Below are 12,518 nucleotides of genomic sequence, written 5' to 3' on the forward strand. Positions count from 1 at the left end.
AGCAAGGGCAATGTCGCCTAGCGCAGCTATATCATTAGATAATGCATATCTTAGATGTTTGGGGCCAAGTATTATAACCTCTGTTTTGTCTGAGTTTAATAAGAGAAAATTGCGGGTCATCCAGGTTTTTATGTCCTTGAGACATGTTCGAAGTTTAGTTAATTGATTACTTTGTTCAGGTTTTATTGACAAATATAACTGGGTGTCATCCGCATAGCAGTGGAAATTTACCGAGTGTGTCCTGATAATGTTTCCTGGTGGAAGCATATATAATGAGAATAAAATTGGGCCGAGCACAGAGCCCTGTGGAACACCATGATTAACTTTGGTGCGCACAGATGACTCATCATTAATTTGCACAAATTGGGAGCGATCAGAAAAATACGATTTAAACCAGTTAAGGGCGGTTCCATTAATGTTAATTAACTGTTTTAGTCTTTGTAATAAAATTTGATGGTCAATTGTGTCGAATGCTGCACTGAGATATAACAGAACGAGGACAAACACAAGTCCCTGATCTGAGGCTATTAAAAGGTCATTAGTGACTTTTGCCAAGTCTCTGTACTGTGATTGGCTCTAAACCCCGATTGAAAGTCTTCATATATATTATTTTCCTGGAGAAACTCACACAGCTGATTGGCTACCACTTTTTCTAAGATTTTAGAAATGAAGGGGAGGTTAGATATTGGTCTGTAATTGGCTAAAACCTCTGGGTCTAGGGTGGGTTTTTTGAGTAGGGGTTTGATGACAGCTATTTTAAAAGACTGTGGTACATAACCTGATGATAATGACAGATTGATAATGTTAAGTAACGAACTATCAATTAGGGGCAGAATTTCTTTAAGTAATTTGGTAGGAATGGGATCTAAGATACAGGTTGTTGGTTTAGAACCTGAGATTAATTTGGTAAACTGATCACGGGTGATCAGAGAGAAGTTGTCAAAGTAATGGGTAGGATTCTCAGCCGTTACTGAGATCTCTGTTGTTGGGAGGGTATTAGTGCCAATTGAGGGCAGGAGATGGTTGATTTTATTTCTAATAGTTTGAATTTTATCATTAAAAAAGGTCATAAAGATATTGCTATTTAGGGATCGAGGAATACTGGGTTCGGTGGAGGTGTGACTCTCTGTCAGCCTGGCTACAGTGCTGAAGAGAAACCTGGGGTTGTTTTTATTCTCTTCTATTAGTTTTGAATAGTAGGCGACTCTTGCTTTGTGGAGAGCCTTTTTATATTCTTTAACAATATTCTTTTTATATTCTCCTTCATGTTGGAAGGGGAGGGTGAGCTGAACGGTATTCAGCTGCATCTTGCAACTTCACCACTAGATATCACTAAATGCTACACACTGAGCCTTTAAGTACACACACAAACAGAGTCCAGCATGAGACCTGATCTCAACGCTGCTCATGTCACACTCACAGCAGTCTGTGTGTATGAGGAGGAAGAGCAGTCGAGTTGAGGCTTGTGTTTTCTCTCTGTGTGGAGACTCTGGTAGTCTGAGCCAGAGCAATTGGACGTCAGATCCCTCATCAGTCTGTGAAGACCACAATCTTGAGAAGACTTCACAGTAGATCGCCCTAAATTGTTACATGACACTAGATGTCCTCTGAGAACATGCCCAGTCTTCTCCTCATACCTCTTTCCTTTTTTCAGGTTTGAGAGGATGTTTGAAAATGGGGGGCACTTGTGTTTGGAATAAGACGGCTGCTCTGCTCACCATCGACCACACCTCCTCAGTTTCAGTGAGTCACATTTTACACATCTATCAGATAAAGTGCAGTAAAGTGTTTTAAAACACTTGTTTTAAAACACTTTACTGTTAGGATCAGAAATATACAGAGAGCCCGAAAGCGCAGCAGCAGCAGCAGCCCACTTCATTGCTGCCTGGCTCATGGGTGGTGGTGATGAAGATGATATAAAAAATGCTTCAGGGCTTCTGGCTATCTCCTCCCCAAGCAGCTCAGTGTTCCATTTAAGGACAGACAAACAGTGGAGAGGGAGAGGTGGTGGGATTGACCTATGCCTAGCTGAAAATGGACATGCTCCAAGCAACTCTTAAACCTCATAAAGTACTTTATAATGCATTCTATGTATTTGAGATTGGTGTTAATAAAATGAAGTAAAACATCATGATCGAGAGAAAGGAGAATTCATGTATTTGACTCTGCAGGCCGGAGGTGAGAAGCCAACTCTTTTTGGTGTCAAGCGCACACAAACTTTAGAAGTGCATCGGAGAAAACATATATATGCTAATAAAGTTCAGTGTGTTTCAAATATGCACAGTAGTTGAAAGTAACAAAATACTTCCACTCCACAACATTTTTGCCAGCTTTTAACCTTGCTGATTTAGATCTGAGAACAAAATATAACGCTGAGTTTTACACTTTAGTTAAAATTCGACAACAACATTTAAATGTTGCATGCGCAGTAATACATTGACACAAACATTCTCTTACACTCACAGATGAGAACTGATTAGATTTCAGTGGTCAAAGGTCACAGTGACCTTTTATGATCAGGAAAGAAATGTATGTAGCCTGACACTGTGCTGGCTGGTGGAGGAATATTCAAGTTTTTTAACATAATTACTTGATAATTTACAAATTGCTGTGGATATCGCTTTTCATTTTTACTGAAGTAAAATATTCAATGTTATATGTTTTGCTTGTGATGGAGAATTATACAGGATGGTATTGCTGCTTTTACTCTACATATCTCTTTACTTCCTCCAACACGCCGCAATATCAACTGAAACAGTAAAACTAAATTTGACTCTCTCAAAAAGAAACCAGAAGCCACCCCTCGGATCCTGAGCATTTTAATTTATGATGTGCATCAATTTCTTCCTTTGAATAATGATAAAGAAAACGGATTAAAAGTCTTGGACCTCCTCTTAGTTTTTCTCTCCACAGTTGCTTCTGCTGACCCATTGTGGAAACTGTTTTGTTTCTCTATAATGTTCAAAGGCCTCACCCTTACGTACCTTGATGAAATGTATGCCATGATTTGGCGCTATTCACATAAAAGCGAATTGAAGTTTAATTGAATTATGAAAGCCTAGAGTTAGGTGGGGCGTCTGATGTGCAGTTGCTCTACAGCCCTTACTTGATGTCACCATTTTCCAATACATGTCTGAAATATATTTAACAAGGGTTTGTGCAGGTGTCGGTCAGCGTTCCATCATATGCAGTGTTAGTGCTAGATGAGTGTGAAGAGCAAAGCCTGAGGCACATGCATTGTAAGGGTGTTTCTGCATGCGTTTACCATGTTGTACATTAATGTAAGCGTGTAGTGGGGTGTCAGGATAGTGAGACTGACAGTGACAGTGGTGGTGAGAGCAGAAGATTTGAACCCCCACTGCTGGTGGTGGAGCATCCGAGCACCAGCTTATTAGTTTCTTACAACAGTCTCACATGGGGAGGGGGGTTTCATTAAGTGAGATTAAATGCTTCAAGATCATGCCCCCCCCCCCCCCCCCCCCCCTCCCCAAACATACACACGCACACCCCAGAGCCACACTTTAAAAATAGACAAATACATTTCAGAAAAGATTTGATCTCTTTGTTGGTGGCGGTGGTGACAACCTGCTTTAATGCTCGAGCAGCATGACTGGGGTGTCACAGCGTGTGGGAACAAGAAGACATGTAAGGCGATGGTCTTGGACGTTGCCCTTTTCTTGATTCGACACCCACCTCCCCTTCACCAGCTCGCGACATGTTCTGAAGCAGTGCTGCTATGCACCCGTCACGGCCGATCACCGGCCGAGAAGGTCTGAATATGGCACCCTGGGATCTGCAGTGACAGCCTCGAGCTATGGTGGACAACGTTTCGCTTTGAGTAAAAAACAACAGGACATCATCAATTCCAAAGAAAAAGAAGAAAGAAAAAAAAAAAAGAAGTATATTATGATCTCTTGTCTGCAAGCACTTTTGCACAGTTAGGCTAAATAAAAAGAGAGGCAAGTCAAATATTCAGTTCATAAATTAGATTTATTTTGATACAGTATATAGTTATACTCTTTCAAAATGTTTATTATTTCAATGCTGAAATTAAACGTCTTTCTGATAACAAACATCCGTCTTGAGGAAAAACCCTAAAGCACCAGCATTTTCTAGCTTCTAGTATGTACAATTACATAAAGTCATTATTATTATTTTTGCTAACAGTAATTTATACTGTACATAAATATTCCACAGGTTCCTCTTTGCATTTAACTCTGCATGTTTTTCTTCTCACCATGCACAGGTTTCTTAAACCTTAGCACTGAGTTTGTCCTTTTTTTAAAATGAAAAGAACAAACCTCTAGACTGTGATGCATATGTTTAACCCTTTCCCTTTTACACTGTTTTGGCAAAGTCCAACAATCCCCCCCAAAATATTTTCATAGAAAAAGACGAACAGTTCATGAGACAGACATTTCAAGGAGAGGCAATACATTCATGAGAACATTAACCAATGCACATGACATCAAAGGTGATTTTGTAGTACAGCTTGAAGCCTTTTATATGTATATTTGTTTTTGCTCAACCTTATTGATAATATTAGGGAATAAAGAGTTATTGTTGCAGTGTTGACTCTTTGTTGGGCTTCTTAATGGGTTTGTGTGTGTGCCCACAGAGTTACAGTAGAGCTGAAATACAGTGGAAGGCAAACATGGTGCTTTGTTGGGCTGATGAGCATCGGGCGAGTGTGTCAGTGCAGCAACACTAAACAATCAGAGATACTGATTGAAAGAACAACTGCTAATGAAACTCTGGCTGAAGTAAACACCTCGCATGTTTGGTTTGGATTTTTTCTGCTCTGACATGCAGCCGCAAAAACTTGTCTTTGGCAAATGTTAGTGACTGATAGTCTTACATTCATACATTCTGATGAAAAATAAAACAATCCATTTAAAGTAGGCTGTAAAATAACTGTTGTGCTACTCTTTAAAAAGGAGCTGTGTGCAGCTATTTCAGGATGTAAGTAAACTACCGTGAGATGTGATTAACTTGTGTCCAGTTAGTGTATTATCTAACGACTTATCAATTTTATGTTGAGATTTTGCAATGATTGCTCAGATATTTTGTTGCTTGCACTAAGATGGACCTTCAGCTCTTCTCCTTGTACTAACGCTGTCTATGTGATGGGTCAAACATCTGCTCTCGGATATTTCCTCTGCTCTCTGGTTTTGTCTTCTGTTCTTGGATTTTTTCGTGCAACAAGTCTGTCAAAATTTCCCAACCAACTGAGCACCAGGTGTAATTAAATTAAATTGTAGTGCATGAACTTGTGAATGTATGGGACTTTCAAAGACATAAAGCTAACACACCCACACTGAGGGTGGAAAATTAAATAAGCCAGCTGTTTAATTACAGGAGGAAAGCTGAAGCTGGAGCTCGGGAGATCTGTCCAAGCAACAAAATATATGAGTGCAAGCGCAGTTTGAGCACAAGCAAGCAAATACCAGCACAAACAGTGCTTATTTGAGTGTGAGCGGAGGGTTTTGAGTGAGAGCATTACAAAATCTAAACTCGAAATCAAAGTCCTGCTCTCAGACTTAAAGACCACACCGTTAAATAGAGACAGGCTGAAAGAAACCCAGATACTAAACCCATTTCCACCAAACTTGGTGGACGGATGGGACCTGGTTCCTGAAAAGAAACAATAAAATGTCTGTGCGGATGCAGATTAAGGGCGATTTCGGTTTTCAGACCACTTCCCTTTGTCTTTATAATTTCTACTATAAGAAATTGATTATCATGTGTAGGATTGTTCAGCCTTGGCAGAGGTACGGACTCTCCTAGTAAGAAGTGGAGTTTCTTAAATGTATGATTATCGACTCTGTCATGACTGATATTACTACTTGTCATTGTGTCTTTACTGTAAAGGAACAGAACATGTCTGAATTCATTTTTCTGCCATTTCTTACCAACCATTATTAAAATATACAATCAGGCCTACTTGTCACCAAGTCGTAGCTAGTGCCTTGTTTTATGAAATTGTTTGTGTAGAGCTCTGACACAGGAGCCAATCTTTATTACACCGGTCCTGAGTTTTAATATTAATAATACCAAGTATGCCAATTTAACCTGGCAGTCATATACTGATTAGAAAATGCTACACACAGCACCTTAAAACTACATTCTCCTGTCTCTCCCTCACCCACACACGTGTATGTGCATACACACGCACATTATACACACACACTATATTGACATCAACTAGTCAGTGCTGAAGACAGTTTAGCATGCAATAACTGCTTATTTCCTGCTGGGTACTGTAGCAAACTCCTTCATGCAGTTTCTATCTCAGGCACATGATTGGGGCCGAGAGATGATAAAGACGAACAAAGACGATAATGCTAGCTCAGGTTAAATAATCTTTTTTTTCTCTTACCCAACCTTCTTATAAAAAGGGTAGAATTTTTCATAATAGAAACAACTGATATTCGGACTATGTCAAAGGAGAAAAGAATAATATCAACATCTGTTGTTACTCTTTTATATATCTAAGATATTTAAAAGTGCCCATTTCAGATTTAGATTTTGTTTGTATATGGTACAATGACCATTCTTCTTCTGTAAGAAAAGTGAGTGTACTGTGAAACCTTTTCCCTTTCGTTCCTCCACCCACTCACACGATCAGTAAGAGGAGTTGTACAGGCTTTACCAAAAAACAAAAAAAACAATACAATGTAAAATATTTTTATGGAAACTGCTCTTGTTGGTCACATTACAGCATTTCCTCATAAAAGAGCAAGTATGCCTGAGAGTTGAGTACCCTTGACTCTGGTACTGTTTGAACGGTGGTATCACTGACGTACACCCACTGGCCCAGGGAGCTGCCGCTGGCCTCCCTCGCACCTGAAAAATAAAAACAGTTTCAATATCATGGGGCAAATGGCTGAAGTTGGGATGTCTTGAAAAAATACTGGAAAACAAACAAAACAAAAACATATCAAGTAGTATATTGTTTGTCACTCATCATCTGGTGGTTGGTTTCATCATGGTTATACAATCCTGTTCACAGAAAAGAAGTGTGCAAAACACAGCAAAGCAACAGAAACTTTAAACCAAACCTCACTAGTGTTCTGTTGATGTGTGAGTGTGTGGATTAGGTGAGCTGGCAGAGAGCCTGAAATCAGCCGAAGAACTATGTGCTGTCACTAGGCTTGGAGTGAGTTTTGGCAGCTTCTTGCTGGGCTTCAACTATAAAATAGATATTTTCACTGTGAGATATTATGCTAGAACATAAGAAACGTGGACATATTATGAAGAGCAATACGAGTTACACTGAAATTCTTTGTACACATTTTGCATCAACAATTGAGGTAAATGAGACCTGAGTACTTTGTGTCAGATGCTACTGTGGATGTAAATTTCCCACCCTTGCTCATTTACAGACCTGATAATTCTGCATTTTATTGGCTTCCACATAATGTTGAACTGAGGTGAGATTTTATTAAACTTAGTCAGCCTGTCAAGAATTATTATAACATGTCTGAACTTTCTGTCACCACCAACCTATGGTTTCAGTTATAATGTGTCAAGTCTGACAGTAGCAACTGCATCCTTGATTTTTCTCAACTACCCTCCAGCTCTATTCTGTAAATCTGGACACTCTGAAGAGAAAAAGAAAAACAACATGGATCTATAGAACATGAAACCCTGAATTCAGTGTGCCCTTTGACGTCTTCAAGCTTATAAGAAGGGAGGCCTCTGTCTGCTCTCATCAACTTTACACAAACGTGCGGATGCAGAAAACAAATACAAGTTTTTAAAAGAGCTGATGAGAGCTGAACCCTGACCTGACAGGTTCCTGAGGTGCTGATCTGTTTTCCTCTGGGTAGAGCGCACTTTTACATATGCAGTGTAGTGCCCCCCCCTCATCGAGCCACTATGTTCCACAATCCCATACAGACTGTAGAGGACACGCTCACCAGCCGCCAGGTTCTAATAGAAATGTAAAAAAAGGATGAGAAAAAAAGAGCTTAAAAAGGTAAAGGAACAGAGAATGACCTCTCCAGAAACAGCACCAACAGGACATTTACTATGAACTGGATCGGCAGAAAGCTTAAGCATGTTAAAGGTGAAAAATATCGTAACTGGATGAGAGAGTATATAAATAAAAGATCCATTAACTTTCAAACAGAATGTTTTTGACTTTTGAATTTGTTGCTTAATACCTTGCAGGATGCTGAACAGAACGGAGCCAGATCCAAGACCAGAGGGAAGTCAACATGACGATTGACCTTTCGTAGGTTCATCCCTGCCTTGAAAAAACAAACATAGAACAGTGGACACTTGGGATTTAAGACCAACACACAAGCCTCTATATCATTGTGAAGGATAAGTAAACAAAACAAAACAAAATAAACTATGGATAACTGCATCAAATTCTTTTAACAGCTTTTGAGTGTATGCATGCTAAAATTGGCCATTGATGAAAAGGCTGTGTGGCTACTTACCTGGTGGAAACGTTTAAGATGCAATGTGATGACTGGAGGCAGCGAGGATATCAGCATTTGCTTCCTGGCACTGGTGTAAATCTTCTCCAACTTCTTATCTATGCAAACAAGAATAAAAACACGTGAATGACGGGTTAAATCTTTAGAACATCAATTTTGTATTGTCCAAACAATCAAAGTGATGAATCATTTTTTTAAAGAACAAATAATAATCACAAACTAGGGCTACGTTGTAGCACTAACGGGCCCGAGCACAGGCAATTTCAAGTCTGTTGCGGTCGGGGAAGAGAGACAATCGATGACCAAGCGCATGTCTCTGCCTTGCGTGCGTTTTAAGCTCTGCAGCAACAATAAAGGCTCCACTTCCTGTAGCCAGCAGGTGGCGCTAGGATTTTAAGTCATGGTGTCTTTGAAGATGTCATCAGGTCGCGACTCTTGTCTTACATGTCTAGTTTGGAGTTGATTGGACCAAATATGTCCAAGATACAGACACTCTTGTTTTGATGGCGTGTGATCAGACTTTGACTCCATGCCATGGTCAGAGTTTGGTGTTTTCCTATTTTGTAACAGGTAAAAATAGCAGTTAAATGTCAACAGTTGTCTTTATTGTCGTTCTATTATTTAATAAATGCAACAAACTATAGTTTTTATATCTATTGTATGACTATATATATATATATATAACTTTATAACCTGTGTTATCAAATATGTTGTGCGGCACCAGACAGCTTTAAATTGGGGGAAGAGTGGAGGAAATAGTAAAGGTTGCCTACCCCTGCCTTAGGTGACACAATTGGTGCCTTGGTCAAACCATGATCCTACACTGCCCTCTAGTGACTTAATATTGCGGTACAAGTAGGTGTGCCGGCAATATAAAAACAAAAGAGGTCAGTATAAGACCATGAAACACAGACATGGTTGAAATGAAAAAAAGTCTTTTAATTTTGCACATCAAGCTTTTAAGCCTCACCACGGTCACACGGATTGATGAAAAGTTAAAATTTTGATAACTTAAGATCTTCATCTTGTTTTGTAGAGTCTCATCTAATTTTTAAGTTGATCTGATGAAAGCTCTCCGAGTAGTACATAAAAACATAACACGTACAAAAAAAACACATTTCCTGTTGCCACCAGGGAGCGCTGTGATTGTAAGTCACAATTTCGGCACCGATGTCTTCTGGTGGCGACTCTTGTCGTATGTGTCTAGTTTGGACTCGATTGGACAAAATATGTCTGAGATACAGAAGCTCGTCTTTTGATGGCGTTTTCATCACACTTTGCCGCCACGCCACAGGCACATGGTATGACGAAAAGTTGATTTTTTTGATAACTTTCAATCTCCATATTGTTATGATGACAGTCATTTACATTTTAGGCTGATCTGATGAAAGCTGTACGACAAGTACATCAAAGAAAAAATATGGAATATGACCAAAATGGCCACTAAAGTCAAACTGGCGGGCTGCCTGTTGCGTTTTTCATAATGCACTGATGGACTTTTTTGTGCATCTAGTCATGATACACAACAGTATTTGTTTTTTTGGAGGATATGTGAATGCTAAATGAGGGGCTTTTCCGTAGGTGGCGCTCTTGAGCCATTTTGCCACGCCCTTTTCAAAATACTCCAGAATACGTCAATTGTCGCCGCCTTTGAATTTACTGGAAACTCCTACAACTTTTTGAGCACATAAAAGCCCTCAAAAAGCCAATTAGTTTAAGCGGAGAAAAATAATAATAATAATAATAATAATAATAATCATTTCAATTTCAATAGGGCCTCCCACCGATTTCGGTGCTCGGGCCCTAATAATCATTTCAATTTCAATAAGGCCTCCCACCGATTTCGGTGCTCGGGCCCTAATAATAATAATAATCATTTCAATTTCAATAGGGCCTCCCACCGATTTCGGTGCTCGGGCCCTAATAATAATCATTTCAATTCCAATAGGGCCTCCCACCGATTTCGGTGCTCGGGCCCAAATAATCATTTCAATTTCAATAGGGCCTCCCACCGATTTCGGTGCTCGGGCCCTAATAATAATAATAATAATCATTTCAATTTCAATAGGGCCTCCCACCGATTTCGGTGCTCGGGCCCTTATAATCATTACAATTTCAATAGGGCCTCCCACCGATTTCGGTGCTCAGGCCCTAATAATCATTTCAATTTCAATAGGGCCTCCCACCGATTTCGGTGCTCGGGCCCTAATAATCATTTCAATTTCAATAGGGCCTCCCACCGATTTCGGTGCTCGGGCCCTAATAATCATTTCAATTTCAATAGGGCCTCCCACTGATTTCGGTGCTCGGGCCCTAATAATAATCCTTTCAATTTCAATAGGGCCTCTCACCGATTTCGGTGCTCGGGCCCTTACAATAATATGTTATAATCAGATGTGCATTGTAAATTAACTAATAATGGTATAACATGAGACAACAGTCACTTTCAGGTATACAACACTGACCCTGTTTATATCTGATATTAACGTCCATCCTGAGTGTTCAGATCACAAGTGCTTATTGCCAAGTGGACAAATTTCCTTCACTGTGTGAACGCAATTTCAACCTGTCTGTTGAACTGTTTTTAGCCACTGCGTCAACACAAATTATCAATACTTTCCTTAAATTGGTAAAATCTCTCTTCATAGCTGTTCGTATTTATGTAGTCATCAATTCAGTCCCTCCTGACTCAGCTCTCCCTTTCTCTGACCACTTCTCTCAGGACGAGTGTCAATACCAGTCCTAAACAGGACCACTGACTGTTTGTTAATCACCATAGTTCTGCACCCTGGTTCCGGGTGTTCGGTCTTACCAGCTGAGCTACTCTTCCGCAGCTGTTTCTGTCTGCGTTCAGTGCAGCTCTCACACAGCAGCTTGTTGTTGCCCATCAGCAGCTCTACAGAGGTGAACTGGTGGAGGCAGGACTGGATGGAGCACTCCTTGGAGCTAGGGGTGTAACTGTGGGACAGCGACTGGAAGGCCCCCTGGTGGTGCTGGTGATGGTGGAGGTTATCTCGGGGCTGTGCCTCTTCCTGCTCATCTGAAGAACATTGCATGGTGGAAGGTGAGTAGTCCCCAGAGCCGAAGCCCATGTTGACTTTCGACACTGCAGTAACTAGCTGCTCCACAGTGCCACCCTGCCTCGTGGAGTACGATGATACGGGGGAGGAGGCAGAGACAGGTGTAGGGGATGGAGTGAGGGTGGAGGTGGACGATGGGGTGGACCCTTTCCCGTGCCCGTGGCTGGAGGAGGAGGTGTGTGGGGCCCACTCACTCTCTGAAGCCTCACTGTCAGCGTCATTACTACTGTCCTGAGCAGCGGAGTCTCTTTCACTGCTGTCTGATAGGCTGCCGGCAGTGGCCATCTTGCAAACTGTGACACTTTGGGCTGAACCACCAGCGACCCCCTCCTCCTCTGGTCGCTCCACACCACAGCCTGCTCCTTTCTCCTCCACAGAGCTCGATGCCCTTCTGGTCTGCTGCTTCTGAGGAAAGGAGAACAGGCACATTAGCCCTTTTCAGTGATTTTTCATTTCTAACAGGTGACGGATGCAAAACTTAAATATATATATAGAATGCAAATTTCTAATGACACATGGTTTCAGAAGCTGAAAGTAAATGCTATGTCCAGCCTCCTGCAAGTTCTACTCAGACGCCTCCCCTTGCCTGATTATTTCAGACATCTCCATGTTATTGTGGATGCATCTGATCTGAAGAATCTCCTTATGTCTTCTTAATATGTGAAAGGCAAACAACAGAAAATGTGCAGACCCAATTTTCCTGACATTGTCTTGAGTTCAAGTCTGAAAACAGCTTCTCACAAAGATAGAAAAAGACAGTTTGGTAAAACAAACAAATCTCCTTTTTGTAATTATTTTATGTTGCTCAGTCTGAGGTGTCATATATCAAATATAAGTGCAGTTTAAGTCTATGTGGAAACTGGAAATAACCATGGATGTGAAATACTTCAGAGTTAAAATATCACATTAGATAAATATTTACAAATAAGATGGGGTACTAACTTGCCACTACCAACACCATGGTTTATTTGACAACATGTTTTTATTA

At 40.6% G+C, this 12,518-nt stretch overlaps 1 protein-coding gene across 2 annotated transcripts in view; it reads right to left on the reverse strand.

Annotated features, from left to right (window-relative positions):
- Positions 1 to 3,971: 3,971 nt before the first annotated feature.
- The window catches only part of usp45 (ubiquitin specific peptidase 45), a 38,327-nt gene continuing 29,780 nt past the window's right edge, over positions 3,972 to 12,518 (reverse strand). For both annotated transcript variants that reach the window (XM_062398983.1, XM_062398982.1), the window contains exons 14-18: positions 11,263 to 11,935; positions 8,451 to 8,548; positions 8,169 to 8,255; positions 7,791 to 7,935; positions 3,972 to 6,846 (exon numbers count right to left, since the gene is read on the reverse strand). In XM_062398983.1, the coding sequence (XP_062254967.1) occupies positions 6,716 to 6,846; positions 7,791 to 7,935; positions 8,169 to 8,255; positions 8,451 to 8,548; positions 11,263 to 11,935 (1,134 nt within the window). In that variant the 3' untranslated portion in view covers positions 3,972 to 6,715. The remainder of the gene's footprint in view (positions 6,847 to 7,790; positions 7,936 to 8,168; positions 8,256 to 8,450; positions 8,549 to 11,262; positions 11,936 to 12,518) is intronic.

This window comes from Platichthys flesus, chromosome 11, assembly GCF_949316205.1.
Source record: "Platichthys flesus chromosome 11, fPlaFle2.1, whole genome shotgun sequence".
NCBI classification, from domain to species: domain Eukaryota; kingdom Metazoa; phylum Chordata; class Actinopteri; order Pleuronectiformes; family Pleuronectidae; genus Platichthys; species Platichthys flesus.